General features: G+C 33.6%; 3 protein-coding genes across 10 annotated transcripts; 1 reads left to right on the top strand and 2 right to left on the bottom strand.

The window, feature by feature from the left end:
• The first annotated feature begins 503 nt into the window (after positions 1–503).
• On the top strand, positions 504–10872 carry LOC103494237 (uncharacterized). Of its 6 annotated transcripts, XR_007818759.1 has the most exons (9): positions 542–877; positions 1683–2716; positions 7139–7199; positions 7307–7422; positions 7972–8062; positions 8771–8810; positions 8925–8981; positions 9415–9462; positions 10478–10492. XR_007818759.1 is itself a non-coding variant. In XM_008455339.3 (8 exons), exons 2-8 carry the CDS (start codon positions 1809–1811, stop codon positions 10574–10576), a joined length of 1380 nt encoding a protein of 459 aa, XP_008453561.1. In that variant the 5' UTR covers positions 542–877; positions 1724–1808; the 3' UTR covers positions 10577–10872. The 6 variants fall into 6 exon arrangements, 4 of the variants coding, with proteins under 4 accessions (XP_008453560.1, XP_008453561.1, XP_008453559.1 ...); XR_538609.3 differs by lacking the exon at positions 8925–8981 and having other exon boundaries at positions 10478–10555; XM_008455339.3 differs by lacking the exon at positions 8771–8810 and having other exon boundaries at positions 1724–2716; positions 10478–10872.
• Positions 10873–12847: 1975 nt separating this feature from the next.
• LOC103494238 (pathogenesis-related homeodomain protein) lies at positions 12848–21323 on the bottom strand. 3 transcript variants are annotated; one of them, XM_008455341.3, is made up of 12 exons: positions 20802–21295; positions 20637–20682; positions 18455–19063; positions 17133–17298; positions 16505–16628; positions 16302–16414; positions 15818–16171; positions 15037–15264; positions 14849–14938; positions 14448–14498; positions 13991–14188; positions 12848–13215 (listed from the first exon to the last, which is right to left on the bottom strand). In XM_008455341.3, the coding sequence occupies exons 3-12, from the start codon at positions 18994–18996 to the stop codon at positions 12937–12939; spliced, it is 2145 nt and encodes a 714-aa protein (XP_008453563.1). In that variant the 5' UTR covers positions 18997–19063; positions 20637–20682; positions 20802–21295; the 3' UTR covers positions 12848–12936. The 3 variants fall into 3 exon arrangements, with proteins under 3 accessions (XP_008453563.1, XP_050936929.1, XP_008453562.1); XM_051080972.1 differs by having other exon boundaries at positions 13882–14188; positions 20637–21323; XM_008455340.3 differs by having other exon boundaries at positions 20637–21295.
• A 1346-nt stretch (positions 21324–22669) lies between these two features.
• On the bottom strand, positions 22670–25738 carry LOC103494239 (uncharacterized). The gene is made up of 2 exons (XM_008455342.3): positions 25390–25738; positions 22670–22966 (listed from the first exon to the last, which is right to left on the bottom strand). Exon 1 carries the CDS (start codon positions 25681–25683, stop codon positions 25411–25413), a length of 273 nt encoding a protein of 90 aa, XP_008453564.1. The 5' UTR covers positions 25684–25738; the 3' UTR covers positions 22670–22966; positions 25390–25410.
• Between the last annotated feature and the right edge of the window lie 2013 nt (positions 25739–27751).

The following is a 27751-nucleotide window of genomic DNA, read 5'->3' as shown; positions in this document are numbered from 1 at the left end:
TGGCGTACGCTAGTACCAATTAAGTTTTGCTTTTTTGTTGACATATGTTGTTTATGTGTTGATGTTGGTTAGTTGTCATCGAATAATAAAAAAAGCTAAAGCTTCAAAAGGTAACGTAGATCTTAACCAATGGATTTGCAGGTCTCAAACGACTTTTAAATGATTCTCTCAAAATGTGAAATTTAGTCTATAACATACAAATACACATTAAATAAGAACACTATATGTTAGCGTCGATGCATTGATCGATCTAGAAAGTCGTTTTATTAAATATTCTCATTCGATAGCATTGTTTAACTTTCTAACATCTCTCTTAATCCTTTTTAAATTTTGTAGATATTCAAACTTTTTAACTTTTGGTCAAGAAAATAACACAAACTACACGCATATTTGCTACACAATGTACTCTTAAGTCTTTTTTTCCAAGTTTGATAGGATCTGTCCACCCGTACAAAACCCCCAATAAATTATAGCTGTCAAATACACCTATTCGAAATCATCAATTATTTTTGGTCATTTTGCCTTTTCTCTCTTTGTAACACTTTTGTATATTACAAAGAAAAAAAGATAAATCAAAAACAAAAACTTGGTGAAAATTTGTAATATGCAAAATGAGTGTCTACAAAGGCAAAGTGAAAAGTTTGCGTCTATTGTAGTGAGGGAAACCCCCCAATGAATCAATTTGAGTTCATAAACACGGACGTTGTCTTTTCTTCAATATATAAAAGAGAAAAAAAGAGAAATAAAAACGCATAATTTTGAATTAAGATGAATCTGGGATTCTGAGTGGTAAAGGAGCAGAAAGGAAAGCATTTTTTTTTTCTTCCACAACTGGGTTGATCATTCGGAAGAACTGGCTGATTGTACGCTTCTTTTGGTTAGTTTAATAATTCCTCTCTACTTTAAGATTCGGGAACAGAGTATAGCATGATGTTGTTCAACTTTTTTGCCCATTTTTCAATTGTTGGTTGCTTGATTTTAAACTTCATTTGTTATTTGAATGGATTCTTTAGCAGTATTTGAGTATGTAACTGATTAACTTAAGAGGTATTAGTGTGGAACATATGGTCTGTTATGATGGATTTTTCTGATGTGGTTGTGGTAGTCGACGAAAACTTTAGAATTACATGCGTATATTGCTTTTTTATTTCATGGGTTGTGATTTAAAGTGGACGGTTTGTGTAGGAGGATGAGATAAATTTGGATAATATTTTGTTCTCTAAGTTGCTCGATAATGTGAAGTTGGATGGACGGATATTATTATTTGAGTGGGAAAATTTAGGGTTCAATGTTTTGTAGTTGGGGAGATTGGGACTGAGTAGATAGATTTTGGTGAGTTCCTGGGTGAGATTTTGTCCGTGTTTTCTTGGTTTGCCATCGTGTCATTGACTATGTCAACTTGAAGGGCTTCCAATCAGGAAGGAGATTGACACATTAATGGAGTTATGTTCGATTCTTTCTTTCTTTTTTTCAGAAAACTAAAAGAAATCTTTGAGAACCTGTTGATGGATTATAGATTTACGTGAGATCTGCAGTTCAATTTCTTCAGAGAGGCATGTTGCCTTTTGTCTATCCGAGATAATATGCTGATAGATAATAATCGGATGTGCTCCACTGCTCTAGAAAGACTTCCCTTTTTTCTACTTAATGTCTTATGTCATGCTTGCTCTTGAAATTCACAGATGTGCCCCCATTGTGATGAATTCTCTCATGATGGCTGCAGAAAAGCTGGACCGATCATTGAGGAAAAGAAGAACAATGGTGGATTGCGTTGCTTAAATTTTCCTAGGACCTTTCCAACTGCTATTATGATGTCTGAAGGTTCAAAATCTAATGTAGTATATAGGAGAAAGAAACTGCGGGGCAGTTCTGATTCCAGGTTTTTGGCTAATGGGACAGATTGTATATCTTTGATTAGTTGTGATGGTCATTTGGCAGAAGACAAAGAGCAAGCTGCAGCTTCTCAACGTAACCACGAGCATGAAATTGTTGGAAATGCTGTCCCTCCTTTTCCTGTTTGCGATGGAAAAACTCAAGTTTCAGAACTAGAATCAGCCAACGGTTGTATATTTGGGGAAGGGCATGGTTCAGACGAAACACCTAATAATAACCTGCAAAAAAGTTTGGAGGTTGACAGCATTAATGATAGCTGCTCCTCATCTAAGTCAAACATGGAACTTGTTTCAACTTCCCTGAAAGTTGAAGTGGATGACACAGGTGAGTGCTCCTCTTCTAGCATTCAAGTTATGGAGGATACGGTCGAGGATATTTCTGGAAGAGATCTATGCATCTCTATCCTTAGAAGCAATGGGCTGTTATCTTCTATGGCTCATGTTCCTGAGGAAGAAAGTGATTCTAGAAGCGACAATAATTGTTTTCGATTGTGCAAAACTTGTGGCTCTTCAGAATCAGTCTTGAAGATGTTAATCTGTGATCATTGCGAAGATGCATTTCATGTCTCATGTTGCAATCATCGCATGAAGAAAGTGTCAAATGATGAGTGGTATTGCAATTCATGTCTGAAAAAAAAGCACAAAGTTTTGAAGGAAGCTATCTCAAAGAAATTGACAAACACCTTGAGTAGAAATGGATCTTCCAAGGGTGAATCAAATTCTATAGCATTAATGTTAAAGGACACAGAACCTTATACAACTGGTGTTCGGATTGGCAAAGGTTTTCAAGCAGAAGTTCCAGATTGGTCTGGCCCGATTTCAGAGTATGTTATTTTTTAATTATATGTATATTTTTCTTCATGCAAACTTAAAATTAATGGTTTTATTAGGTAATTCTGGGGAAGGTTGATTCTGCCCCCCACCCCCTGGTTCAGAAATAAAACTGAGGTATTGCACTCATGTTATTGACCATTATCCGAACTTTTAATGATACCAGAAACATTAAGTGAGAGGTAGAAGTAGTTGTTGCCCATGGGCCATTAAAATTCCTATAAATCACTATGCTTTCATGAAAGGATTGAAAATTAGAGATTGACTCGCTGGGATCTTTTGAAATTTTTTGCTTGAGTGAATAGAAAAGTTTTAAAAGGCACAAAAAGTTCTTGGAGTGAGGTTTGGGTCTTGGCTATGTGATAGGCACCTGAATTAACCTAAAATTACATAGAACACAACAATAGTCTAGAACGATTATTGCTTTATTGAAACTAACCAGCAACTTCTAAGAGTTCAACAAGATAACAACAAAGCAAACTAAAATGTAAAGACACTACAACCAATCTAGAAGGCTGGTTTTCTTAAATCACCAACTAACCTAAATGCTTAAGCTAGTGGATGAAGATAAATTTAATTAATATCATCTAAAGCCCCTTACTTGTGGTGGATGAAGGTAAATTTAATTATATATCATCAAACACCACCTCACTTGTGAGCTTGAAATATGAAAAAGACCCAACAAGTGAAAATTAGTATTAATTTGGGAGGAACCAACATTGTAGAAGTTTGAACATAGGACCTTCTGAACCAACTTGATCTGATGGCACCTTAAATCACTGATGGACCCAAAAGCTTAAGCTAATAGGTGTAATATTATATCATCCAACAGGTTTCTCTCCTCCAAAGGGGATAAATCCCATCCAAAATTATGAGTATCCCTCTTTCATTCCCCTTGTAGAAATAATGGACGTCTATCAGAGTGTATGGTGTACCACACACAATCTCCTCCAACCTACTAACCAACATTCCATCACTAACTTTCCTTCTTACCCCTCTTAATACAAGTTTATATGATTAGGGGCTTCATACTAATACTATGATCCCTATTGTTGGACCTTTATAATTAAGGATTTTAGTGATTATTCTTTTATCTCTTATGGTTGTGAGTTGGCGGCCTTTCTCATAAATTTTGTAGTTTGTCAGCCATCTCTTTTCTTACTCTATTTCTTTTTTCTTGTGACTTCCCTTTTCTTTTTTGTATTACTTTTGTATATTTTCAAAAAGGTATTACCGTTGTATCTTTTTTATGAATGAAAGTTGGTATTTCTCTTAAGAAGTACACATGGTCTTGATGACAAATTAACTACTGGGAGGTCAATTTTTCTACTGGGAGATCCTCTGTCATGCTAGAATCTAAGCTTATTTGGTCACCCATTTTGGAGAAAAAGGGAAGTCATTTGGTTAAACTTCATCATAGCCTTCTTTTGGTCCATTTAGATGAAGAAACCATTATATTTTAAAGGACAAAGATACGGATTTTGATTTTGTATTTGTATTTGAACACTTATCTTACATTGCTCTCTCTTAAAAAGGGCTTCCAGTCCATAAGAATCATACCTATCGAATAATTACAAAAAGCCTCCTAGACCACTGCTCCGACATATTCCTACAAACATGGGTCCCAAACAGCATAAATTGTCTTCTCTTGTGTTAAGGAAATTCCACAGAGCCTCTGTGGTGTACCTGTGAGAGAGAGAGAGAGTTACTTGTTTTTAATGAGGGAAGGTAGAAAGTTAGTTAGAAGAGGGTAGTTTGGACCTTGTACTCACATTTCTCTATAAATACAACACTTCTCCTCTCATTTGAGAGAATAATCATTTGATAAAAATTAGACTTTTTGATTTCAACCACTTAGAAACAACACACACAACCAGTAAGAGCCAAGGGTCCTTCCGAAATATTACCTTTTTCCTTTCCCTATTTAGAAGAGAAGAGTTTTCCTTTCGCATTTAGAAGTGACTAAGTGAGAACCAAGGGTATTTACAATGTTTTTCTTTTCCTTTTTCAGTACTATATTTATTATTTTCACAATTATTATGCTGAATATATCTTCTTGCTGAGCTTTTTGCTGTGTACTTTTTTAATTGATATTACTTTGTTTTGAACAATATACCAAAGATGTATTTTTTTCATTGTTTTTACATGATTAGCATAGTGGACCATATTAAAGCTCAAGAAAGAGAGGGTAGCTCCCTATGGAGTTTGTTCAAGTTTATATGGTAGTAAGATTTTTGGTTGCTCAGGCAAAATGTTTATCCTGCAGCCGCAAGTTTTGTGGCATTAACGAATGTTCAAGTTTATATGGTAGTATTGTGGAGGCCACAATATCAATGAAATGGTTTTTTATCCAAAGAAAGGGAAAAAAAGATGAGAAACCTCTCCCCTAAAAAGTTATATATATGATCAAAGCCTCACAATTGTGGAGGATTTGAGCAAGCCTGTGACGTCGCAAAAAAAAACCATGTGTCCAAAAGTCCAGCCTGAAGAAATAATAAAGGAACTGGACTTATCTTTGAAAATCATTATGTTTCATTCTTTCCGGGGCTCCCACAAAAGAGCACCAGCAGTACATGAGTTTATTACTATTACTTTTTCTATATCCGTGAGTGTCCAGGCCAGCTTACGCGCACCTCGACTAATCTCACGGGACAATCCGTTTGACCCTACAACATTTGGGTGTCAAGGAAACTCGTAGAAAATTAATTCCTAAGTAGGTGACCAACGTAGATTAAACCCATGACCTCTTAGTTGTTATTGAGACCATGTCTCCCTTTTTACCACTTGGTCAACCCATGGTGGTTAGTTTACTATTATTGTTATTATGTTCTTTTGTACCTTTTTGGTGTCGACGAGTCTATCTAGAGTCTGTGCTTTTTGTACCCTTCTTTTTATAGTTTTTCTAGCATCAAAGTCAAGTTTTTCTTGCATCAAAGCTCGACTGAAGAAGCATAGGTTTTTGTTATTTTCTTTTTGCACAAATGCAATTGTTGAAGGTCTTGTGGGTACAAGAGTTAACGCTTTTGTGAGGCTTTAAATAGTTAATTCTTTTAAGAACCTTTACATTAGTTATTGTTAAAGTATCAATATATTAAATTCACCAAATTGATAAGTTCAAAACTTTTTGGGTTCAATAGTGATTTAACATTATACTAGAGTAGGAGATTTGTGTTTAAATACTTGAATGTCATTTCCTCTCGAGTTAATGTTGGTTTTCACCTTTTGGACATTCTAAAAGTTTTCAAATCCATGAGTGAGGAGAATGTTAAAGTATATGTAACTTCTTAATTGAATATTTGGCTTGAAGAGCCTGTGGAAGGATATTTAAAAAAGGGCTTCCTTCTTTTGTTCACTTAGTCTATTGTACGGTGGGGGAGGGAATACTTATTTTTGGGAAGATCATTGGGTGGGGGAGAGACCTCCATGTGCCTTATTTCCCAGGTTGTTTCATTTGTCTTCTCTCATAAACCATTTTATAGTTGATTTCCTTGTTTGGTCTGGGAGCTTGTGTTCCTTTTCGTACGGGTTCCACTGTTTCCTTTCCTGTAGGGAAGCACTAGAACTTAGATCTAGCCTCTTTTCTTTCTTTTCTCGTGGGTCACTCTAGGATAAGGGATTTGAGAGTTTGGAGATCCAGTCCTATGGTGGAGTTTTTGTGTACCTTCCTTCGTAGACTGGTTGATCATTTGGCCTTACATGACTCAGTTTTTTCAGTTCTTTGGAGGATTAAGATTTCGAGGACAGTGAGGTTCTTTACCTGGCAAGTTCCTCCTCAATTTGCTGCATGGGTCACTTTTTATGGCTTGTAGGGGTGTGTGCAATTTGGCGGACTTTGTGGGGTGAGATAAACAATAGGACCTTTAGAGGGAGGGATAGGGACTCTAGCAAGGTTGGTCTTGTTTGATATCATGTTTCTTTGTGGGATTCGATTTCGGAGACCTTTTGTTACTGTTTTATAGACATTATTTTGCTTAGCTAGAGTCTCTTCTGTAGAGGGATATCTCTTTTTGTGGGTTTAGTTTTTTGTACACTCATGTATTCTTCATTTTTTTCTCATTGAAAGTTGTTTCTATTTTTTTTAAAAAAATTGGGTCAATGGTGATATAACAGTTATAGTGAATAGTTACATCATGATATGTTTACGAACCCAGATACTTCTGTTTGTTGTATTTTTTTTTTACATTAGTTATTAGTTGAAAAGTTAGTAGTGTAAGATCAGAAAAACGCATGATGGCATAGGCTACCCCTATAATTATCTCAAAGAGAAGAGTAAAGATAACAAAAATAATGCTTACAATAGAACCTTTACTTGGCATGATATGGAGAAAATGCATGCTAGGTTCAGTATCAATTTTTTGAGTTCCTGGTCACATTTGCAGTCTCTTAAAGCATATATTTCTTTTTGGCTGATGTAGTGATACTGATGCCATCGGAGAGCCACTGGAAATGGATTCTTCAGAATCTTTTCTTATGCATGTAAGGCATCGATTTGCTTGTGTTAAATTACATTCAGTAACAGAGTTTGTAAATTAATGAAAAAAATAGTGACTTGACTTTCTACTTCTCAACCAACAAAATTATAGGAGCAGAGCACCAATAAAGCTTGTAGATTGAGCACTATTGGAAATTGGCTTCAATGTCAACAAGTTGTAGATGGAGTGGGTGGTGGTAATGGAGGCATATGTGGCAAGTGGCGCAGGTATGGAAATGCTGCACTCTCACGCTCTCTCTAACTAATATCTTGTTTGCATTTTGGAACTTAATATGTGTTCTACATGATCTCAATTTCTATTACATTAACAAGTTCACTTGTTTCTCCATCTCAACTTTTTTTCCGTGGAACTTTGCAATCAGAAACAAAACTTATAGTGGTAAATATTATTGTATTTCAAAATTTAGGCAGGATTAATATCCTGTCTATTTTGCAGGACTTTCTTTCTTCTTTTACAGAAGATTAAACTTGTGGTTCTTTTGTTGTTTAGGTTATTATGCGTTCTTCTCGTGGCTGATTGTTTAAATTAATTTCTTTAAACGTTTGCCAGGAAATAAAATTTATGCTCACGCATTCATTTGTTGTCATAGTATTCCAATCTTTTCTAAAGTTGGGGGATGAAATCCTGATTTGCTTCTATTTCTTCTTTTTCATCAATTTCTTGATTGTTGTTCATGATTTTGAATCTTTATAATTTTGTGAACATGCCAAACCCCGGGGTACAATTTATTTTTAATTTAAAACTTGGCACTGTAGGGCTCCTCTTTTTGAAGTCCAAACTGATGACTGGGAATGCTTCTGCTCTATCCTCTGGGATCCGACACATGCAGATTGTGCTGTACCTCAGGTGAAATGACCTTTATGCTGGGTCTTTTTCTCTTGTTCTTGTATACATAATTCTTTGGAAGACGCAATACTCTTTTTAGGAGTTGACATTATTTTCAAGAGGTCATTGCGAAATCTTGTATGTTCATTCATATGTTAATTGTTTGGCAACATGCCTCAAATCTTAAGATCTGTCTATCGAAGGGGCATTCAAAGGACATTTTTTTTTTTGGGGGTTTCTGCTCAACCCACGTGTTTCCAAGATTCCCATAGATTACTAACCCCTATAGATATTTAAACTTATTTTAAAATGTCAAATGCTTATTTCTTAATTTAAATATTTTACGAATTCTATATTTTTAATCTTTTTTTAGAGATATCAGTATTTTTGTCTACATTTCCATAAATTGATAACTTGACAATTCTGCCGACATCAACGTTTAAAACCTTAGTTGTAGAGTCAACCATCATTTGTCGGCCTAGTTGTAAAAAAGGAGATGCAATCTCAACAACTAAATAAGAGTTCATAGGTTCAATGCACGATGACCACCTACCTAGATATTATTAATTTCCTACGAGTTTTCTTGACACCCAAATATCGTAGGGTTAAGTGGGTTGTCCAAAAAAAAAACCTTTAGTTGTAGAGTCTATTTCCAATGATGTTTGTTATATTATTCATTGTCTCATAGAACTTTTGCTTATGTTTTGTCATTTTCCCTGGCTATCATAGATCTCTTGGCCCTCTTCATTATCTATTTAGTCTTATAAAGGTAACTTGTTTTTCAAATTTTATTTATTGTAATTGTCTCACCTTCTCTCCGCATTTTTATCTTGTTCCTGCACTATAAATTTGCCATCTATAATCAATAACTTTTCTTTTATAGAAATTCTACAAATTTTGCATTGTTGCAAAGATGAGAAATCTCAAAGTCCACATAAAGGTAGAATTTTAATGCACCAACGTGGAGACTAGATAATGCATGTGGATGAACGATATTGTTTTATTATGGAAATTATAATTTATAGGGAGTTTTATAATTTCCTTTTAGTCAATGATTTTTCTTTTTTTTTTTTAAATCCAGCTTTCACTGTGAAAAAGAAAATACTAGAGATCTACCAAGATTCGTTCAATACTTTGTTAGTAAATAGTTCTGAGTTAGTTGAGCTATTCCTTTATAAATGGAGGATTTGGGCTTCTTATTTATTAGTTACTATTACCAAATTCATTTGTGAGTCATTATTCACTGAGAGAGCTTTAGTCTTCATTATTCCTCTCTTTTGCTTTTGTATCATTTGGATTGAGTCACAGAAAAAGTTTAATCATAGTAGGTTGCAATAAATATAATCAAGGCAATTCCTTGTGCAAAATTGCAGGAATTGGAGACGGGTCAAGTTTTAAAGCAGTTGAAGTACATTGAGATGGTATTGTCATTTCTCTCACGTAGTCTTTACACTACATCTGCTGTTACGTTAGATTTTTTAGTCAGACCTTTCTTTTTTTTATTATTATTATTATTTTTTTGTATGCATTGTCCAGACATTGGGTCTCCTTGTTTTCCTTTAATAATTCGTAAAAGGTTCTCGAAGCCCAAGCAACAATTAAATATAGAAGTTCTCCAATCTCAATCAATATGGAAATATGTCTTCTTCGAAATCAATTTCGACACGCTCACCATCTTGCTGTCTATTCTCAAGTAATCCACTGTTTTATTAGCACTATTAAAACCGTGTAAAGTATATTTCTTCTTAACTAAGGAAAGTGGAATCCTTAAATAATCAAATGAATCATCTCCTCTGAAGTTTGGTGTAGTTTGTTCTGTCTTATAAGCTACTAAAACCATGCACATAGTTTGCTACGATTATAAAGACAACTAGATCGATTAATCCATCGTCTTGATGGTGTTGATGTTAATAAAAAGATTATTGGAAGTATACTATAGAGCTCAATTATCCCTGAATCTTCTCTTTTCTTGACAAACCTATCTCATCCCTGTGTTCCACATTGCAAATGATATTTTTCTTCCTACAGTCAAATGTAATAATGTGGAAATAAGCAGTGTTGGAGCTTCTTACATTCACCCAATCTACCCTAGCTATTTGCATCCAGCTTATCTCCGCCCTGAGAAAACTATTTGTGGAAATTAGAACCGGGGATTTGAAATCTAGAAAGTGGAATTATAATGTACTACAAAGTGTATGAGAACGATGGGGAGGGACTAAAACTCTTCCAACATACTCTATGTGCAACCAATCCTTTAGTCCTTTGGTAATGATTGATATTCTTTCCAAATATCCAAACTATATTCCTTACATTTCCCCACTAATATTACAGACTTAATCTTTTGGAAATTCGTTTTTTTCTCATCCCTCTTGGGTCTGGATTGATAAAGTTAATTCTCTTTTCTCTCTCTCACTGTTTCTCTCTCTGGACTTGTAGCTGAGGCCTCGGTTAGCTTCCAAAAGACGGAAACTGGATGAGGCGAAGAGCAGAAGTGATGTGCAGAACCTTACAGAGGATACAGAATACAAACCTTGATATGGTGAGAACTGCTTGATACTATTCAAGTGCCGTAACTCCATATTTCTTACAAAATCAAGTCATTCAGATTAAAATTGGGTCTTATATTCTCTACCTTAAGAAGCATTGTAATAGTAATATCTTGTATGTTGCAAATGAAGGACTAAATATGATGTGTGAGCCATTTACCATCTTCTTCTGTTGGCTTTTTGTCTCTTTTTCTCTTGGAGAACGTCTGTCAAGGGAAAAGTGGGTAAATGGAAATTGCTTTTTGTTAGTGAGTAGAGAAATGAAATTGGAATAGTTCAAGATCTTTTGCAGTTTTGTATTTGTTTTTGTCCCTGAGATTTGATTGAACACTGATAGCTAGTCAAGCACTTTATCGCTATCGTTTAATTTCAAAATTTCTCCTACATAGAAAGGAATTATAGTTTCGTGGATTCGGGCTATATTTTTTACACCAAAAATATGAAACTAAAGAAGTCACTCTCTTTTCCGTTTTGAATATTCCAGGAGAGTTTGAGGTGATTTAGTGGAGAGATTAGTGTCAATTGTCAAGTATAGGAGGTAGAAAGAAATGAGAGCGAAGGAGATTGGAAATTTTATTGGTCTGTGGCTGTCTGATGTTCCACATGAATCTGTAATATTCTAAAAGACTATCAGGAGAGAGAATCACTGAAGAATAATCATTATATAGCTTGTGTAACATTATCAAGAGTGGGGAAATGTCTTCTTCAGTACTCATTCCTTGAATATCCAAGTACATAACTAATTAATATATATATTATTTGTGTTGGTTTCACCCCATCCCTTTTTTAGGGTACCTTCATCGGCGTAAACCGGAAGAAAATTAATTTAGTGTAGATAATTTGATGCTATAAACTTGAAAACATAGTTAAGTGAAAGAAGATAATATTGTTGGAGGGAACACTTGGGTCCGTTTCTTTTTCACAAGTTTATGTCCTGTGATTGCAAAGATTTAGGTTTAATTGGTGTTCTTTTAATTCTCGCCATTTATTGATCTATCTATTGTCTTTTTCCTTTTCTAGGAACTGATTCTATCTCAAATCTCAAGTACATTTTAATCTTTGTACCTTTCATTCTTTAAACATGCCTATAAAATTTGCTAGTAAGGTTCTTCAAACATTAGTCTCTTCTCATTTATTCAACTTCTCTCAAACATGTGTGAGTCGGGTGATCAGAAGAATTGATGCTATGTTAAATAAAATTGATATTGCAATCACATTTGATTTATGTTCTTTCACTTTTTTTCCAATTACTATTGCATGTGTCCTATTAAATAGTGTAGCATGGTGAAATTTGTTGTAGTAAATCAATAGTCTAGATATAGGATGACATGACAGTCTAATGTCTTCAAATGGGGGAGTTGATTTAACTTGATGTCTGCAAAGGTTCCAACTAGAGAAGCCTTGCCTCCAAAGGAATAACCAGAAGAAAGAAGACTTTTGTTTAAATTATGATTTAGATATGATTATTATGTTTTGTAAATTTCATACCATTATCCTCTTCAAATTATTCATTATATCAATCTTGCTAATATAGCATGCATTGAAGGTATTGTATAGTATATATTTGTTCCTTTTTCATTTCTCTAACAGAAATCTTTTGAGGGAAAATTCACACTAACTGTTAAACATTCTTGAGATTGATTACGTGATTACAAACTAATAAAATGTTGCTTGAAGGGTTAATATTGTGATTGTATTTATTGATGGTGTGAGCTGCAAATTTCAAATTTTCTTTTGTAATCTAATTTAATGAATTGTTAAGAAAACAAAAAGAAAAAAATTGAAAATATGGAATATATATATCTAGTAATTACTGCACTTGTGATTTCTGACAACTGAAATGATTTTGTTCCATTACAAAAGTTATAAACTACAATGGTTTGGATGAAAAACATGATTGATCTGGATGGAAATTTCAAGTCCAAATAGGTCTATCATGCCCTCTTTCAAGTCTTGTATAATAGTAACCACAAAAGGAAAAGGAAAATTTTCATCAAACTTAAAAAATATACAATACTTAAGACCTAACACTATATATGGAAGCTTTTGGTATAATGTATATATTTCGAGCCTCGAAAATGAATTTCTAAATGTCATTATTCATCATTGATCTATTTTCTTCTAATTTCGTAAGTAAAAAAGATCAGCCATCCATTCAACTATCACTGATTAGAGTCGAAACAAAATCTAACAGAAGTAATGTTTTAAGAGAATATTTCCTTAATATGCAATATTGGAACTTGAAGCATCTGATTGAAAGTTTAAAAACAAAATTCAGGTATTTAAGATTATATCATAAGACCCCACCTTTGAAAATGGGATAGAAAAATGAAAGTAAACTGTACAAGATCAAACCTTTTCCTTTAACACTGCCACAGGAACATACACAATAGACTGTTCAATCATGTGTGACCTATCTAAAATCCCATCATCCTTCCTTTTCGTTAGTCTAAGTAGTTTCTGCTTCATTGTCTCTAATCTACCCTTAATTTTACACAATCTCTCCATCTCCAATTCTGTTTCTTGACCTTCACCTCTAGCTACAAAGTTTACCCTCTTCTTTACCTTTGTTTTTCTTTTCTTTAGGAGATTCTTCAAGCTTATATCATCGCCAAAATCAAAAGCATCCTGGATGAAGCAAATTAATCAGACCCAAGTTAAATATGAGTCAGTTTCTAACATGCATTGTCATAACGGGAAAAGCTTGACATGAAAAGTTAGGATATCTAAGATCGACCTAGGATGGTCTTTTTGGTATACTTACCATATTGAATGAGCCTAAAACATGTATTCGGTGAGGTTTATCAGATTATTTTATCATATTATATGATATGCATCATGTATCAGGTCTATGTTAATTTTGAGAATTCCAAGTCATGAGTATTTTTTAAACATGCACAAAATAAATAAATAAATAACAGAATAGTAGACTGGGGGTATGATTACTAGACGATAATCAAATCAGGGGCTCTTGCTCCCAATGCAGTTTATGAAAATACGAAAACCCGTGTAGTTGTATTACAGAGAGGTTCGCAGAAACAGTTCTAGTATTCCTAACTCCAGACATGGTTTCTTAGTCATATTTCGATGTTTCAAATTTAATTAAAAACCAGAACAGTTCTATTCTATTATATGAATTGCCTTTAAAATGAAAAGTTAAGTAATGAAGTAAAGGAAAGCAATGTCCTTCCAAACAGATTTTCAGACAAGAATCAACCTCATATTTTAAGCTTTTCTCAACGCATTTTCTTTTTGAAAAAAAAAAAAAAAAAAAAAAAAACCCTTCTAACACACCTGAATTGGAGTTCCCCTCGATGCTACTTTGCCTTTGATTATATTTTGTCAAGCATTGGACAAAACTAGATGTATTGTCATTATTTTTTTTGTTACGAGCAAACGATACCTTGTTATGGTTAGAAGATACATGTGATGATTTTCTGTGCTGCTTTTTCTTGCTATGACTTCCGCGCAACTTCAGCTGCAGTTCTTTTATTGGTGCATCCTCTAATGAATGAAGATTCTCAGACATTTCCTTTGAATCTGCTAATCTGGGCTCGTTGGAAGTCGTATAAGAACTATGGGGTTGTGTTGCTCCCTCCGCCTGTTATGTAAAAGAATGTGAGAATCAGAGTCAGAGTCTTCTGCACGCACAAAATTGTTACAAGATAAAAAGCCTTTTATTTCTATCGTTCTATTATTTGATCAAGTTTAAAGAACTGCTTCTAAAGGAATCAAACGCAGTTTTCATCTACGGACAAATAATCCTGTGAGAAGAACAGGATTGCTAAATTTTTAGCAGATGTCGGAAATCATAGAAAGCAGGAAAAGAACTGAAAAGTTCTCAAGGACATCAATTTCACCTTTCTAGTTCTTAGTGCAGAATATCGTGCATTCTTGAACCATTTGCTGACCTGAAAAACAAGACGTATACTCGATGACAAATTAAATTATAAATGGACATGTAACGAATAAGAAAGAGTTGTAGATGACAACGTAAACCAACCAACCGATTCTCTATGGAAATCAAGTCACACCTAGAAAATGCAATTTGCATAAAACAATTATACAATTATTTAACCGTCAGGATAGAATGTAATCCTATAAAGAGAAGGTGCACATACGACATATCTATTGGCTAACTTTTATTTGCTCATCAATGCATTCAACTGGATTTAAATTAGCATTAAGTAATTTGTCTAATATATCTCTTAAAGGAAAAACACATTTTCCAGCATTTGATAACTTATATGATTATTGTTACCTTTTCAGCATCAAGACCCAATTCTTTAGAAAGGTTTTCCTTGATGTCTCTAGAGGGAAGTTCATTAGCAGCAAACACTTCGCGAAGTTTCTGGTAAGGTTCACAAAGTGGGTAACATGTTAAACTGGAAGAAATGCACCTTTAAACATTAAATGAAAAAACTACACATTGGATGATTAAATCTGTACCTCAACTGCATGACGTGGGATTCTGAAAAATGATCTACCATGAGAATTGAGAAGTTTTTTCTCTGCTTCCATGTCAATGTCTTGACTCTTTTTTTCGCTTTCACAGAGGGACATGAGAGTACTTGCAGCATCACATTCCTTCTCTCTCCGTCTTCTTTTTGCAGGTCCCCAGTCTTCATCTTCACTCACTTCTTGTTCGTGTGCTGGAGCATCCTTTCCAAACATTTCCTGAAAGGAAGACTTGCAACCTCAACTACAAATATATACAAGATATCCTTAAAATCGATTCCAGAAGATTCCTCGTGATACTATGCAACACAAACTAATAATTTTCCTGTAGTTCTAAAAGGAAACTTTAAAAAAAAAATGGAGGCAATGCATCCTCCATTGTAACTATTCATTGATAACAGTGGTGCCTTGCCACTCATAGAATGGTTTACAGGATTATTCCTAAAATAAAATATAATAAAATTTGTCGTGATCAACAATTCTCTCTTGATTCCTAACCAAAAAGAAAACTTCCAAGAAATCATAATATTGACAGGAGAAATTTACCAGCATTGGACCTATGACTTGAAGTTTATATATATATACAGATTATGATTCAAAATTTTCTAGTACACCCAGGCTCAAACTTCATGCAATCCAACTACCACATTTTTCTTCCGTCTTTATAATTGATTAACAGGTAAGCTCAATCAAAATGTTCAATTTCAGTAGCCAGGCAGCCTGAGAATATTACTTCCTAAGCTTGGAAGAAATAGAATGCAGATAAACTTACATCATATAACTTTTTATAATCAACAGCCTGTCGCTGCCGTCGGCCGCATGTGATGCCCTCTTCATTGGATCCATCAGAAACTATGCCGGTACCAGCACCAAAGTGATCTTCACATCCAATACCGTCTCCAGGAATTAAATCCTCGCCATCTAAAGACCAACTCAGGCTGGTTGAACTACTGGACTCCTCCAAAACATCCTTGTCATTTTCTTCCTCACTTCCGTTGTCATGGCCATTCTCCTTCTTATCTGGATCATAGTCATCATCTTCCGAATCATCTGAGGGCCAATCTTCCTCATGATTAAGCAACGCATTCCCACCATCTGGGAAAGCAGCTTCTTCTTTGAAAACGTCCTATTCAGAGAAGGGGTAGGATTTTGTGATTACAACTGGTTTTGATACAAATATCACAAATTATGTGAAGGAAAAGTTATCATTAAAACAAAGATGGAAATTGAGTTGGAGGATCTTCAAAGAAACTAACCTCCCAACCAATGTTCAATGGGAATCGAGTACCAAGATGTGCATTCATTCCTTCCAATATTTCCATCTTGCACTCACAAAATTTGCAAAACCAACCCTGGTCTCCTGGAGGAACTACATATAATTTCAGGAATCAATGTCATAAGCTACCAGATCAAAACCCAGTTCGCAAATTCAGGAGAAAATTATAGGGTGTCAACTTACTACTTTTCGTGTCTAATGGTGGATCCAGACATTTTTGGTGAAAAGCACAGTTGCATGTCCCATCGCAAAGTATAATGTCATTGTCTGGAAAAGCTTCACGCAGTTTGCATTTTGCACAGAATATCTAGAGAACAGAAAACAGATTTTAATGCAGTAGAATTTGAGATACAAGATTATAGCATCCTAACTTTTACTGGCTATGTATAATCAATTCATTGTAAGAAAATAAATGTCATAGTACTTGGTCCTTTAAACTGACCATGGTTTGAACTTTCCCTCACAATTCACATTTCTAACAGTCAAAGAACAAAGCAGAAGGTACTAGATAAAAGCCATCAAGCAATATCCCAAATCTAAAAGTTAATTGAGAAGTTAAAATGTTCAAGAGAAAATAGCGGAGTTCATTACTTCCAGACTATCATCTATGCACCCCATTGAATATGCCTCATGGCATGAATTTATCTATCTCCTTTCTTTAATGACTAAAATAATAAAAACTTCAGGCATGAACCGTAGTCCACCCAGAATAAATCATAATGATAATATAGTTCTCTAATTAATCTGATTCGAAAAAGAACCAACACACGTAATTTGCTCAACGCAGAATACTTTTAACTGCATTATTTACATGCTCGTGGTAGACAGATCCATCAGGACCAATAACAGAGTCTTCGATGCATCCTACTGAACCAAGCAAATCCAGCTGGCGAATAGCATCACGGATTCCAAGTTTGCACTTTAATATCTGCTTCTTGGCTCTCTGAAGTTCCTTTTCTGGCCTAATTTTTTCTCGACTGTAGTAAATAGTTATGTGGGAGAGAAACCCACATAACAACAAAAGGTCAGATCATTTCTACTTTCAACACAAAGGTTTCAGCTTCTAAAAAAACTTTATCATTTGAATTTTTAAAAAAATTTCTTCATGGAATAATATAAAACAAAAGAAATGAGGAGTATAACACACTATTGTAATTTTTTGAGGCTGCTGTAAGGATGTATTGGGTTAACAGAATAGCAGTTTCATATCATTACGTTCTGTATTCAAGGGAAAAGATAAAAACAATAACATCACTTCTCCATTTTTCTTCAGCAGAAATGTCATTCGAATGAAATTCTCAGTTCAAAATAGATTTTTTTTTAATTTTTAAAAAAAGTTGCATATCTAACATGTGTGCAAAGGAGCCTACTATGATACTCAGAATCACTTGTCCTGTTATGAAACAACAAGTGAGATCTCTGTCAGTAGTTTTGGTTTTGGCAGGGCTATCCAATTAATGATGGGTAACGTGTACCTATATCAACTTTGTCAAAGTCCATTTTTTGAAGAATAGGATCTGGTATTTCTCTTAGGTTTCAAGGGAAAAGTTCTATTTGTATGTGCTACTTTACAAGAAATTTAAGAAGTAAGCTACTTTACAAGAAATTTAAGAAGTAAGAAATAGAAGACTTTGGAAGATAGATATATAAAGATCTCTAAATTTTGGGAACTTAGGCTAAATATAGCTTGTTAATCATTTGTAGTAAGAATGTTCGCATTTATACACTATTTTCATTTCAGCAAGGATTTAACTTCTGCAAGTTTCCGTGCTGCTGGAAATGTATAAAATCTCCTTGGCCTTCATTGAAATTTTCATTGTCCAATTCTAGCCATTTTTTTAGAAGGGGACGGCATCCTATTAGAGAGGGCCAAATTAAACATTGAAAGCTAATGACTATAAGCTGCTCCTATTAATTCCACATTTCATCAATTCCAGACCTGCACGATCCTTGTTTCTTTTTTTGTTTTCTCTATCTCTTTCAGAGAGATTCTCTCTCATCAAACTCGCATCATTCCTTCTCCCATACTTTGTTACAAGAGGTGAAGAAACATCAATTCTATCATTATCAAGATAAGAAAATAAACACATAACTTAATTCAATACGGTGAGATGTTGAAATAATACTTTTTACCTCTGGCCTTTCCAACCTTCTCCAGAGTAAGCATCAATAAGATTTTGCTCTAGCTTCATTTTAATGATAAGGTATCTTGTTCTCCTCTGTAGGCGAGAAGCTTCATCTAACTCCACCTTTTCCTTTTTTCCTTTGTTCTTCTTCCTTTTCCTTTGTTGGTTTATCTTGACAACCGGCTCAACCTTTTCTGGATTCCCTTTCGTATTAGTTGATGGCAGAGATTTTCCACCTTGAAGCTTTGACAGGAGTAACTCCTTGGACGGTTTTGTATCAAGTTTTTTTAGCAAAAATGTTTTACCAGCAAGTTGTCTAATTGTCACATTTTTATTCCCCTTACTCAAAGATTTAGGAAGAGATCTCCTCTTGAATGTTGAACAAATCGCCTGCGAATGTGATTTAGTTCTTGATTTTTTCTGCTTGGAATGGGATATTTTGCTACATCTTGTCAATTTCAGAGGAAAGATCAACTCTGATCCAGTTTCCAGCTTGGAGTGAGAACATTTTTCAGATTCCTCAATCAATCTCTTTCCAGCACCTCTCATATTGATCTCCAATGCGTTCTCATAGAGAGTTTGCACAAAAGAACCGGTAACTGTACTTGACGTGTATCTACACATGGAATTATGGAACATGTTAATCTTCGGAGAATTAATAAAAGAAAAGAATTACCCCCCCCCGCACACCTACAGTTTTATTTGTAAAAAAAATAAATAAAAATGCTTCTTTTGTTATAAAACTAATCCAACAGCAGATGCCCTCTTCTTCTTCCTTCAATGGTAAACCAATTCATATTATAGAAAACTAGCATTACCATTCCTCTGAAAAGGATCTGAAGAGGAGAAAGCGATCCACCATTCGCAGGCAACTTATTAATATTGACTAGTATATAGATGCTTTATAAGCACATAACAATGGCTAAAAACATAAACAGAATGGATTGTACAAACTATCTAAATTTATAGCCAGCCTCAACAAGAAAAAATGACATATATAACTTCTGGAGTCCATATAGAAGATAGAATAATGTGTACTGATGCCTAGACCACCTTGCAGTATACTTTCTGAACAGAAAAGGCCAATTCAGCTGGCCTATAACGACAGTCTTCTCCAATGAAAGAAACAACTAACAAATCTTCCTCTCACAAAGTTGGTTTAATTTCGAAAAAATTGATATGATACTCTTGACATAGTTTTGAAATCAAATTCAAGGAACTAATTTTGAAAGAATTTTAGTATAGTCCCAGATATGAAAAACTCAAAAGCAGCTGATTTGAAGACCATCTTTCTCCTTTCTTTCATTACTGCAAATCCTACTCAAAACTATTCAAAATCCAAGTCCATGGACTTCAGGAGTGCACAAGTCTGTGCAATTAATCATGCAAGAGAGTTTCACGTATGTTGCAAAATGGAAAACAAATAACAACTCACTCTAAGCAAAATCCGAAATCAAGTTTCCCTTTGCAATTTGAAAATGACATACTATCAAATAACAACCAACACAAGTTAAGGCAGTAAGTTCTTGAAGAAAGATTACGGGAATCTCTGCATTAGAAAATTAATACTTCCAAGTATATTAGGTCAAATGGGGCAACTTGTTAAAAGAAATTATCATCATAATCACCAAAAGGGATAATGGCCAACCATGAAAAGAAATCTAAGCCACCTGTTATACTTATAATAAGCGAACTCAACAGACAACAGGAGCTTGTTAGGCCTAAATCCACAACAAGTTCACACATTATACTCAATCCTCGTAACAAAAATCCCCACGTAGTGAGATATGGTGACAGAACACAAATTCACAAAACATGAACGAAACTTCCTCACACATGTTCACCGAAAATGTCATATTATCAACCAACGTTAGGTAAGGTAATGAGTTCTTTTAGACAAAGAAGAACTACATGGATCCCCACAACAGAAATTTAATTCTTCAAAATACATTAGAGGAAATAAAGTAACTTGTTTAAAAGATCTATCATCAATATCACCAACGACAGTCCGTTCAAAACTTTCCAAAAGGTCAAGCTCTTGTGATCCGTAACAGACCAATTCCACAAATACCCAAACGCTAGTTTGGCCAAAATCCCCAATAAATCCACACAAACATAAACCCCCAAGAACATGCCTAGAAATGGAAAATCACATTATGGAACATGATGAAACAGTGGAAGAAGGGTACCTCGGGGAGAACGGCAAAAACGAAGGAAATCTTCAAATTGAATGATCTAACAACCACAGCCATAATTTTCAGCAGCAGACGGAAGGAAAGTAAAATCAAAAGAGCAAATGACAAGTAAGAAGATGCTTCTCATACTAAATCAAGAATCTGGGTTTTGAATACTACATTTATCAGTAGCCGCCACAAGGAGGAAAGAAATATCATAGCAATGGCCACCGTTCTGTGTGCTCAGCCTCTGCTTCTGCGATCTCTAAACATGGAGACTCTGTCCCAATCAAAACAATAAACATACCATAAACGATTGCAATGCTCTAGATTTCTAGAGAATCAAACTGAAACCCATTCTTGAAATGATGCTCATAGTCTGTGTGATGAAAGGATTCGAACTAAAATGGATCTGATGTTCCAATAACTTTTGAGAATGATTGATTGATTGATTCAGATATTTGTGGAAATAAAAATGATTGTGAAATACTAAATAAAGGGTTTATTCAAACGCCATGTAGGAATTCCTGGTTGAATTTGAGGTAATCTTGAAAGAGAAATTGTGCTAATTACTTGATGAACTTGGGTTCAAATCGTTGTAATCATAATCATAATTTTATTGTGTTACTAAAGATAAAATGAAAGCAAGTTTGAGATAAATTTTGGCCTTGGGTGCAACTCACAAGACTTGTTTGTGCCCTTTTGACATATTCTATTTCTGAGACAACACCTTTTGGCATTGTATAGATATATGTATTTGCCTTCACCTTATGAATTCATATTGAACGTGAATTAACTGTTTAAACATATTTAAATATTCAAAATGGCAAATAACTCCGTTTTTTTTTATCGAAATGTTTATTGTTGATGTCATGACATCGTGAAGTTAGTGTATTTCTATATTCTTCAATACAACGAGTCTGTGCAGGCAACTCCACGAAAGAGAGGGTAAGTATAGAGATTTGTTAGTGAGAACAAGAAGATAGAAATATATTATGGTAATTTAATGTCCCCAAGAAGTCATTCTACATTATCTTTTTTCTTTTCAAAAACTGGATCTGGGAATTTACCTCTTTAGAACGAACAGGGATGAATAAATACACTAATATTAGATAAATTTGAAATTGAAAAAATATAAACTTGTCTTTTACACATAAGCCGATGGAAATTTGGAGCTCGAAAGGGAAACTCTCACTAATTTTACCATTAGAATCAAGATTATTACCAATTTCCACTTAGTTCAAACTGTATAAAACAATAGTTTTTTTTTTTTTTTTTTTTTTTTTTTTTTTTTTTTGGTCCTGTGAGAAATTTATGAATAAATCGCTAACATTTTTGTCAAGAATCGAGGGTTTAGTTATAGTAAAGTTTTGTCGATATTAAGGCTTAACTATTTTCGAGGATATGAAAATCCAAATTCAAATTCTCCTACCTCCGAGTTATACTAAAAAAGAACTAAAAAAAAAAGGTGAAAAAAAAAGTTTTTTATTTATGAAATGTAAAGGGTAAGGATTCTATATTACCATCCTCTTAATCATAGATTGCATTTGCTTAACAATATGCTAAGCGGCAGAATGTACATAGCAATTGAACTATGTTTAATAATTCCTGTTTTTCAAATATTTAAGTCATGTAGTCATTTGAAATAGTATCTTTGTAAATTTTGATAATTAATAAGGGAACAATTAAAAATTCCATTATTTTCCCTACTCTCTCATTCCCCAATAACCAACCTATAGAGTGCAAATTTGTAACATATTTAAAAATAAAAAAATCAAATCAAATAATAGACAATCTGTTAGAAATTCACTCACATCAGATGATTCAGAGTTCAGTCTGAAAAGAAATCTAAACACCATTAATTTACAAGAGTAGATGCACCGGACAGAGTTTGGTATTATTTTGAAACCGTAAAAATCACTTTTATCATATTTAGAATTACTCAAACATATTTTTTAACACAAAAAACTTGTGAGTATTCAAATGGAATTCATCACTGTAATCTTTGAGATTACTACTAATGACTTGAGAAAATGAAAGACAATCAATTTGCATCTGAAGTCTGCAGCAATAGTATTATAGGCCATTGGGAAAGAACTAACTAGAGAAACAAGTATGGAGAAGGATAATGTGCAATAAAGTAAATAAACCAGCCATGAACGTGTGCTGCGACTCAACAATGGTTGCCATAAATGATATGATTAGACATCACCGAAAAGTACGTTTATTTCCTCTGGCACCATGTATAAAAGAAAAGAATTGCAAGTTTCTGCCAGTAAGACTAAGATACAAAAACATTCGGGAAACAAATTATTGACCAGAAACACCTTTGAGGCACCTTCACCCTGCAGAAATAACAAAAACGTATGAAAAAGGGAGTTGAGTTTACGAACATAATTGAGACTAAATCATTGAAAAGAGACGTGAGTTTACTATACAATCACATGAGTATAAGCAAGTTTTAAAAGACTGCACAGATCATTCGTACCTTAAAAGTCAATTTTCTTATGGTCCAAGGCAGTGAAGACTTTATTATCTGAGCTGTGGTTCGAATGAAATTTTAGAGGGTTGTTCATTTTCTTAGGATGATCAGTTTGGTTCTTCTTGTCTGAAGGTCTCTCTTCATGGTTCTCTTTCTAAACACTTTGTCGGATAATCGGATATATACTATTCAAGATATTTGTCTCAATTAAAACACTTCTATATGACTCTCATATTTCTATTATGTTTTGTTTTCTAAAGTTACTTTCTATTGTGATTTTGTATCTCTTACGAGACTTTTTTTGTATTTGGGAGAGGATTGGTCAATACAATTCCAGACTCGTATTTCAATAGACTCGTATTTGTACAGGATGCAATGAAAGGAGTCTTAAATTCTGGCAAAGGTAGCAATTCTAGGATTCCTATCATGGGGGGTACTTTGTCCCCTTAATAAATATCCCTTCATTTAAATACTTGTTATCGTACACTTTCAATCACTCTACTCTCGCCTCCCCGCTATGCCTTATAAGAAGTCAAAGCACAAAAGACAACTGATCTCAACAGATAGAAAGGAACAAAATAGCAGCAACAGAAAGCAAAAAACTTTATTCTTAGGAAATAAGATAGACTCGATAACTCTTTCAATCACTCTACTATAACATCCCCGTTAAGCCTTGTAGGCAGCCAAAGCACAAAAGACAACTGATCTCAACATATTAAAAAGGAGCGAAACTTTATGAATTTATTCTTAGGAAATAAAATAGCCTTAGTAGTTTCCATAAAAATAATAAAAAATAAGAAAGGACATACTAATACGGTATGAGTACAGAGATCTTTTAAGTCTATAATTATGGAAATTATGCATATCAGACATGTTTCTTTCAACCATCAACAACTATAAGAAATCATCAAGAGCAATGAAATGTCCTAATTGTGGGGAACTAATGGATGCAGAAAAACTCAAAAACTGCAAGAATAGACCTCAAATGAATGGTATTCACATGCATCACAAACACCGACCATTAAATTTGGATAAAGAAAAGATGCCACTAGTGGTTCTATGTCCCATAAACGAGCAGTCATTTAATGGCTATACGTATTGTTTACTCTTTCTATCATCTTTCAAGCGCCAAACATGCATAGATTATTTTAACGAAAAAGTAATAGAGAGTGAAATTGGTGAAAGTGCATGTAACGTTTTAATTATGGCAAGTACGTCTTGGTGGCACGAAGATTCAAGAAGCAAAAGGTCAAGCTTGCAACCTTGGAAGCCACATTTATACAAGACAGTAATACGACAGGAGAGCACAACAGCAACCATTTTAAAAAACTAGGGCACGGACACAAAAATGATACATTCATTTACATACATTTTTAAAAAATATATATCATTTTTAAATAAAGAAATTCATTAAGTTTATATACTTATACACCTACAGAATTAGTTTGATGTAATTCGCTCTTAAATGTTATCATTGTTTTCATATGTTTGTCAATTTAAGCATACATAACAAGTGTTAGATGTATGTCTAACAAATGTTAGTCTGGGTCCTATATTGTAAAACTTTTATTGGGCTAACATGTGTCCGATAGGTTTCCTACAAGTGCCAGAGCGTCCACACTGGCCAAATTAAAGTTCCTTCTTAGCTGCAAGCCTATTAGGTCCATAAAAGCCGAGGCCATGTTATATTGTATTGGACTATAAATCTGGATGCTTTACACTTGAGAATCATATTCACGTTCAGCCAAACACAAAAAACTCAAGATCTCTGGTTATGGAAGAATAAGAAGAATTGCCTCAATAAGGAACTAAAGATAGTCATATGCCGAATGCTCTTATACAATTAACAAACTCCACAGGAAACAATATTCATTACGTATTAACAATAGTAATCTCACACACTCACACACTCACACACTCACACACAAAAAGAGTTAGAAAAAAAGATCACTTGAGCACCAGCGTAGACAAAATTCAACACAATAATAACAATTATCATGGATTCCAGTTCCAAATCCCAGAAAATGAAGGGGGAAAAGCAAATATTAAATGGAAACAAATTCAATCTCGGCACCCAAAGTTAATTAACAATGAAAAAGGGAAACAAATTCTACCGATCAGAGAAAATCCGAAGTTTCGGATCACAAATACCCATTTCAATAGATGCATGAATTGAACCCCAAATCAACCAATCCAACAAAACCAAAAATACAGCAAGATTTGTTTTACATAATCCTAATTACTCAAACCAACACTAACATAAATACTCCACATTGAAACACGTACCTCAAAATATAAAGAACTCAATCAATGGCCACCATGTTCTTTGGCGTGTTGCTGATGTTCAAGGTGGCGTCGTTCCTCAGGAAGCGCAACGAGGTACGAAAAGATCATACCACCAAAGCAGACATGAAAGAGAGGATCAATTGAACTAGTTTGAATGTACTTGGCATGGTAATTGTCGAGACTTCTCTGCACAACCTTCTTGGCAGCATCAATGGAGAGCATCGGTTTCACATAGGCAGGCAGCTCCTTAACTTTCAAGCCCTTGATTTCGGAGAAGAATTGCTTCATTGCCATCTCTGAATAATTTGCACAAAATCTCAAACCCTAGCCCTGAAATACAAGATCGAGATAAAAAAAAAAAAGGGAGTTTTTGGAGGGGAGAAATGGCAGTCTAATCGAGACCGTTCATTACTTTGGCCTCATTTTGCTTACTGAACGCTTTGGATTTTGACAAATGTCATTGAACTGCTAGGTTTCCGTAATTGGAAAAGGAATTTTTTGTGTTTCTTTTTTTATTTTTCATTTTATTTCCTGATTTTATAGTTATTTAAGATAGTTTATGTTATTTATAATGAATAATCTGAGTTCCTAATTTTAAAATAATCTTAAACTACATTGATTAAAATAAATGGATTTTATATTGTAAATGAAAAACCGACGAAAATTGAACTAAGATTTGAACATTATCTGGTTGACATAGATATAAATGGATCACTTAAAGAGAATATATAATAGTAAATGGATGAAGTTGACAGTCTTATCTTGTTTCACTGTATTACAAACGTTTTGATTTAAATCTTTTATGCTGAAATACGTATGAATTTTCAGACTTGTTCTTTAATTTATTGTATGGATAAAAATCGTTCAATTGATTCAATAAATCTATCATTCTAGACACTTGACCAAATAGAAAGTTGAAAAGGTAATTTCATAAAATTGTCACTTGAGACAATATAGGGCAAGTAGAGAGACAAATATAATTCTTTCAATATAGGTAAAAATATAATTTGAAGCATTCAAATTAATACTTGATATATTAAATGTACTTCTACCTATGTTAATATTTGATTCATTATCAAATAAAATCAAGGGACATTTTCAAATATAGCAACAAAAGATTAAAACTATTTACAAACTATATCAAAATTTCTATAATTTATTAAAAAAAAAAATTTGCTATTTTTTATAAATAGTTTCAATTTTTTCAATCCTTAATTAAGAATTTTTCTAAAACCAATAATGTATGAAGACAAACTATGTATATAATCAAAATAAGAACTCATGGTAATTAAGATAATTAAAATATTTGAACGTGATTCGAATAATTTAATATATTTATTTAATATAATACATTATATTTTTGTCATAGATTCATCTCTTAATTTCCGAACTTATAAGAGTTTTCTTTCAAAATCTTGAGACTCACAATGCTTGATCTAATCATAGCAAGGAGATTAGACTTCATGGCGTTTGGAGAACAAATTAGAAATAAAGACTCGTTAACATGTTCTCCACATTTATTTGCTTAACCATTTTACTATATAGTTTAATTGTAAATAAAATTAGTGAAATACAATGATTTTGTTGTGAAATGAATTTTTCATTCTCAGGATATTAGAGAGAATCAGTAAATACATCAGAACATCTTAACTAGATTGATACCCTATAATATAGCTCATCTCCAAAATATGCATTCAAAGATTAAAAAAAGTACAAAGGATAGCTAAAAAGATGAAAAGCTCAATAGTTAAAAAGATAATTTTAATATAACTTTTATTCCCTTGGTTGTTTTAATATTTCAAATATGAAAAGGATTCAAATATAATTTTTATTAAAAAAAACAAATAGTCTTCAACACTGTCTAAACCCAATAGTTAAAACTTAATTTAAAATGAGTTTTTTACACTTTAGAATAAATACAAAACCAGCTAGAGAGAAGTCTGAGACAATACAAAAGCAAAGGTAAAGGAACACCCTCTAATATAACTTAGGGATATATACAGAAATAATATCACATAGCTACAAAAGATCGAAGCTGGTGTTTTCATACCAAAGAGATGATAGATTAATATTGTCTTTTCAAAAGCGTGTTACAGTCTCACCACTATCATTATGCGTGCGATCATTTCTTTTTAACCAAATATTCCATAGATAGTCATCTTTCACACATCCTAAGCACCTTTATTATACAATTTTGAAAACTACGTTACAAATCTTATATTAAAAATGACCTAATAATTATCTTAATTTTTTTCAGTTAAATCACTAAAATTGAATATTATTGAAATCCCACAATAAAAATGTAATATTTTAAAATATCAAATAAAAACTAAACCTAAAATATAAAGAGAAAAGAAAAAGT

This window comes from Cucumis melo, chromosome 2 (genome assembly GCF_025177605.1).
Source record: "Cucumis melo cultivar AY chromosome 2, USDA_Cmelo_AY_1.0, whole genome shotgun sequence".
In the NCBI taxonomy this organism is placed as follows: Eukaryota; Viridiplantae; Streptophyta; class Magnoliopsida; order Cucurbitales; family Cucurbitaceae; genus Cucumis; species Cucumis melo.
Note: the sequence above shows the minus strand (reverse complement) of the source record. Positions and strands in the feature narration are given on the sequence as shown.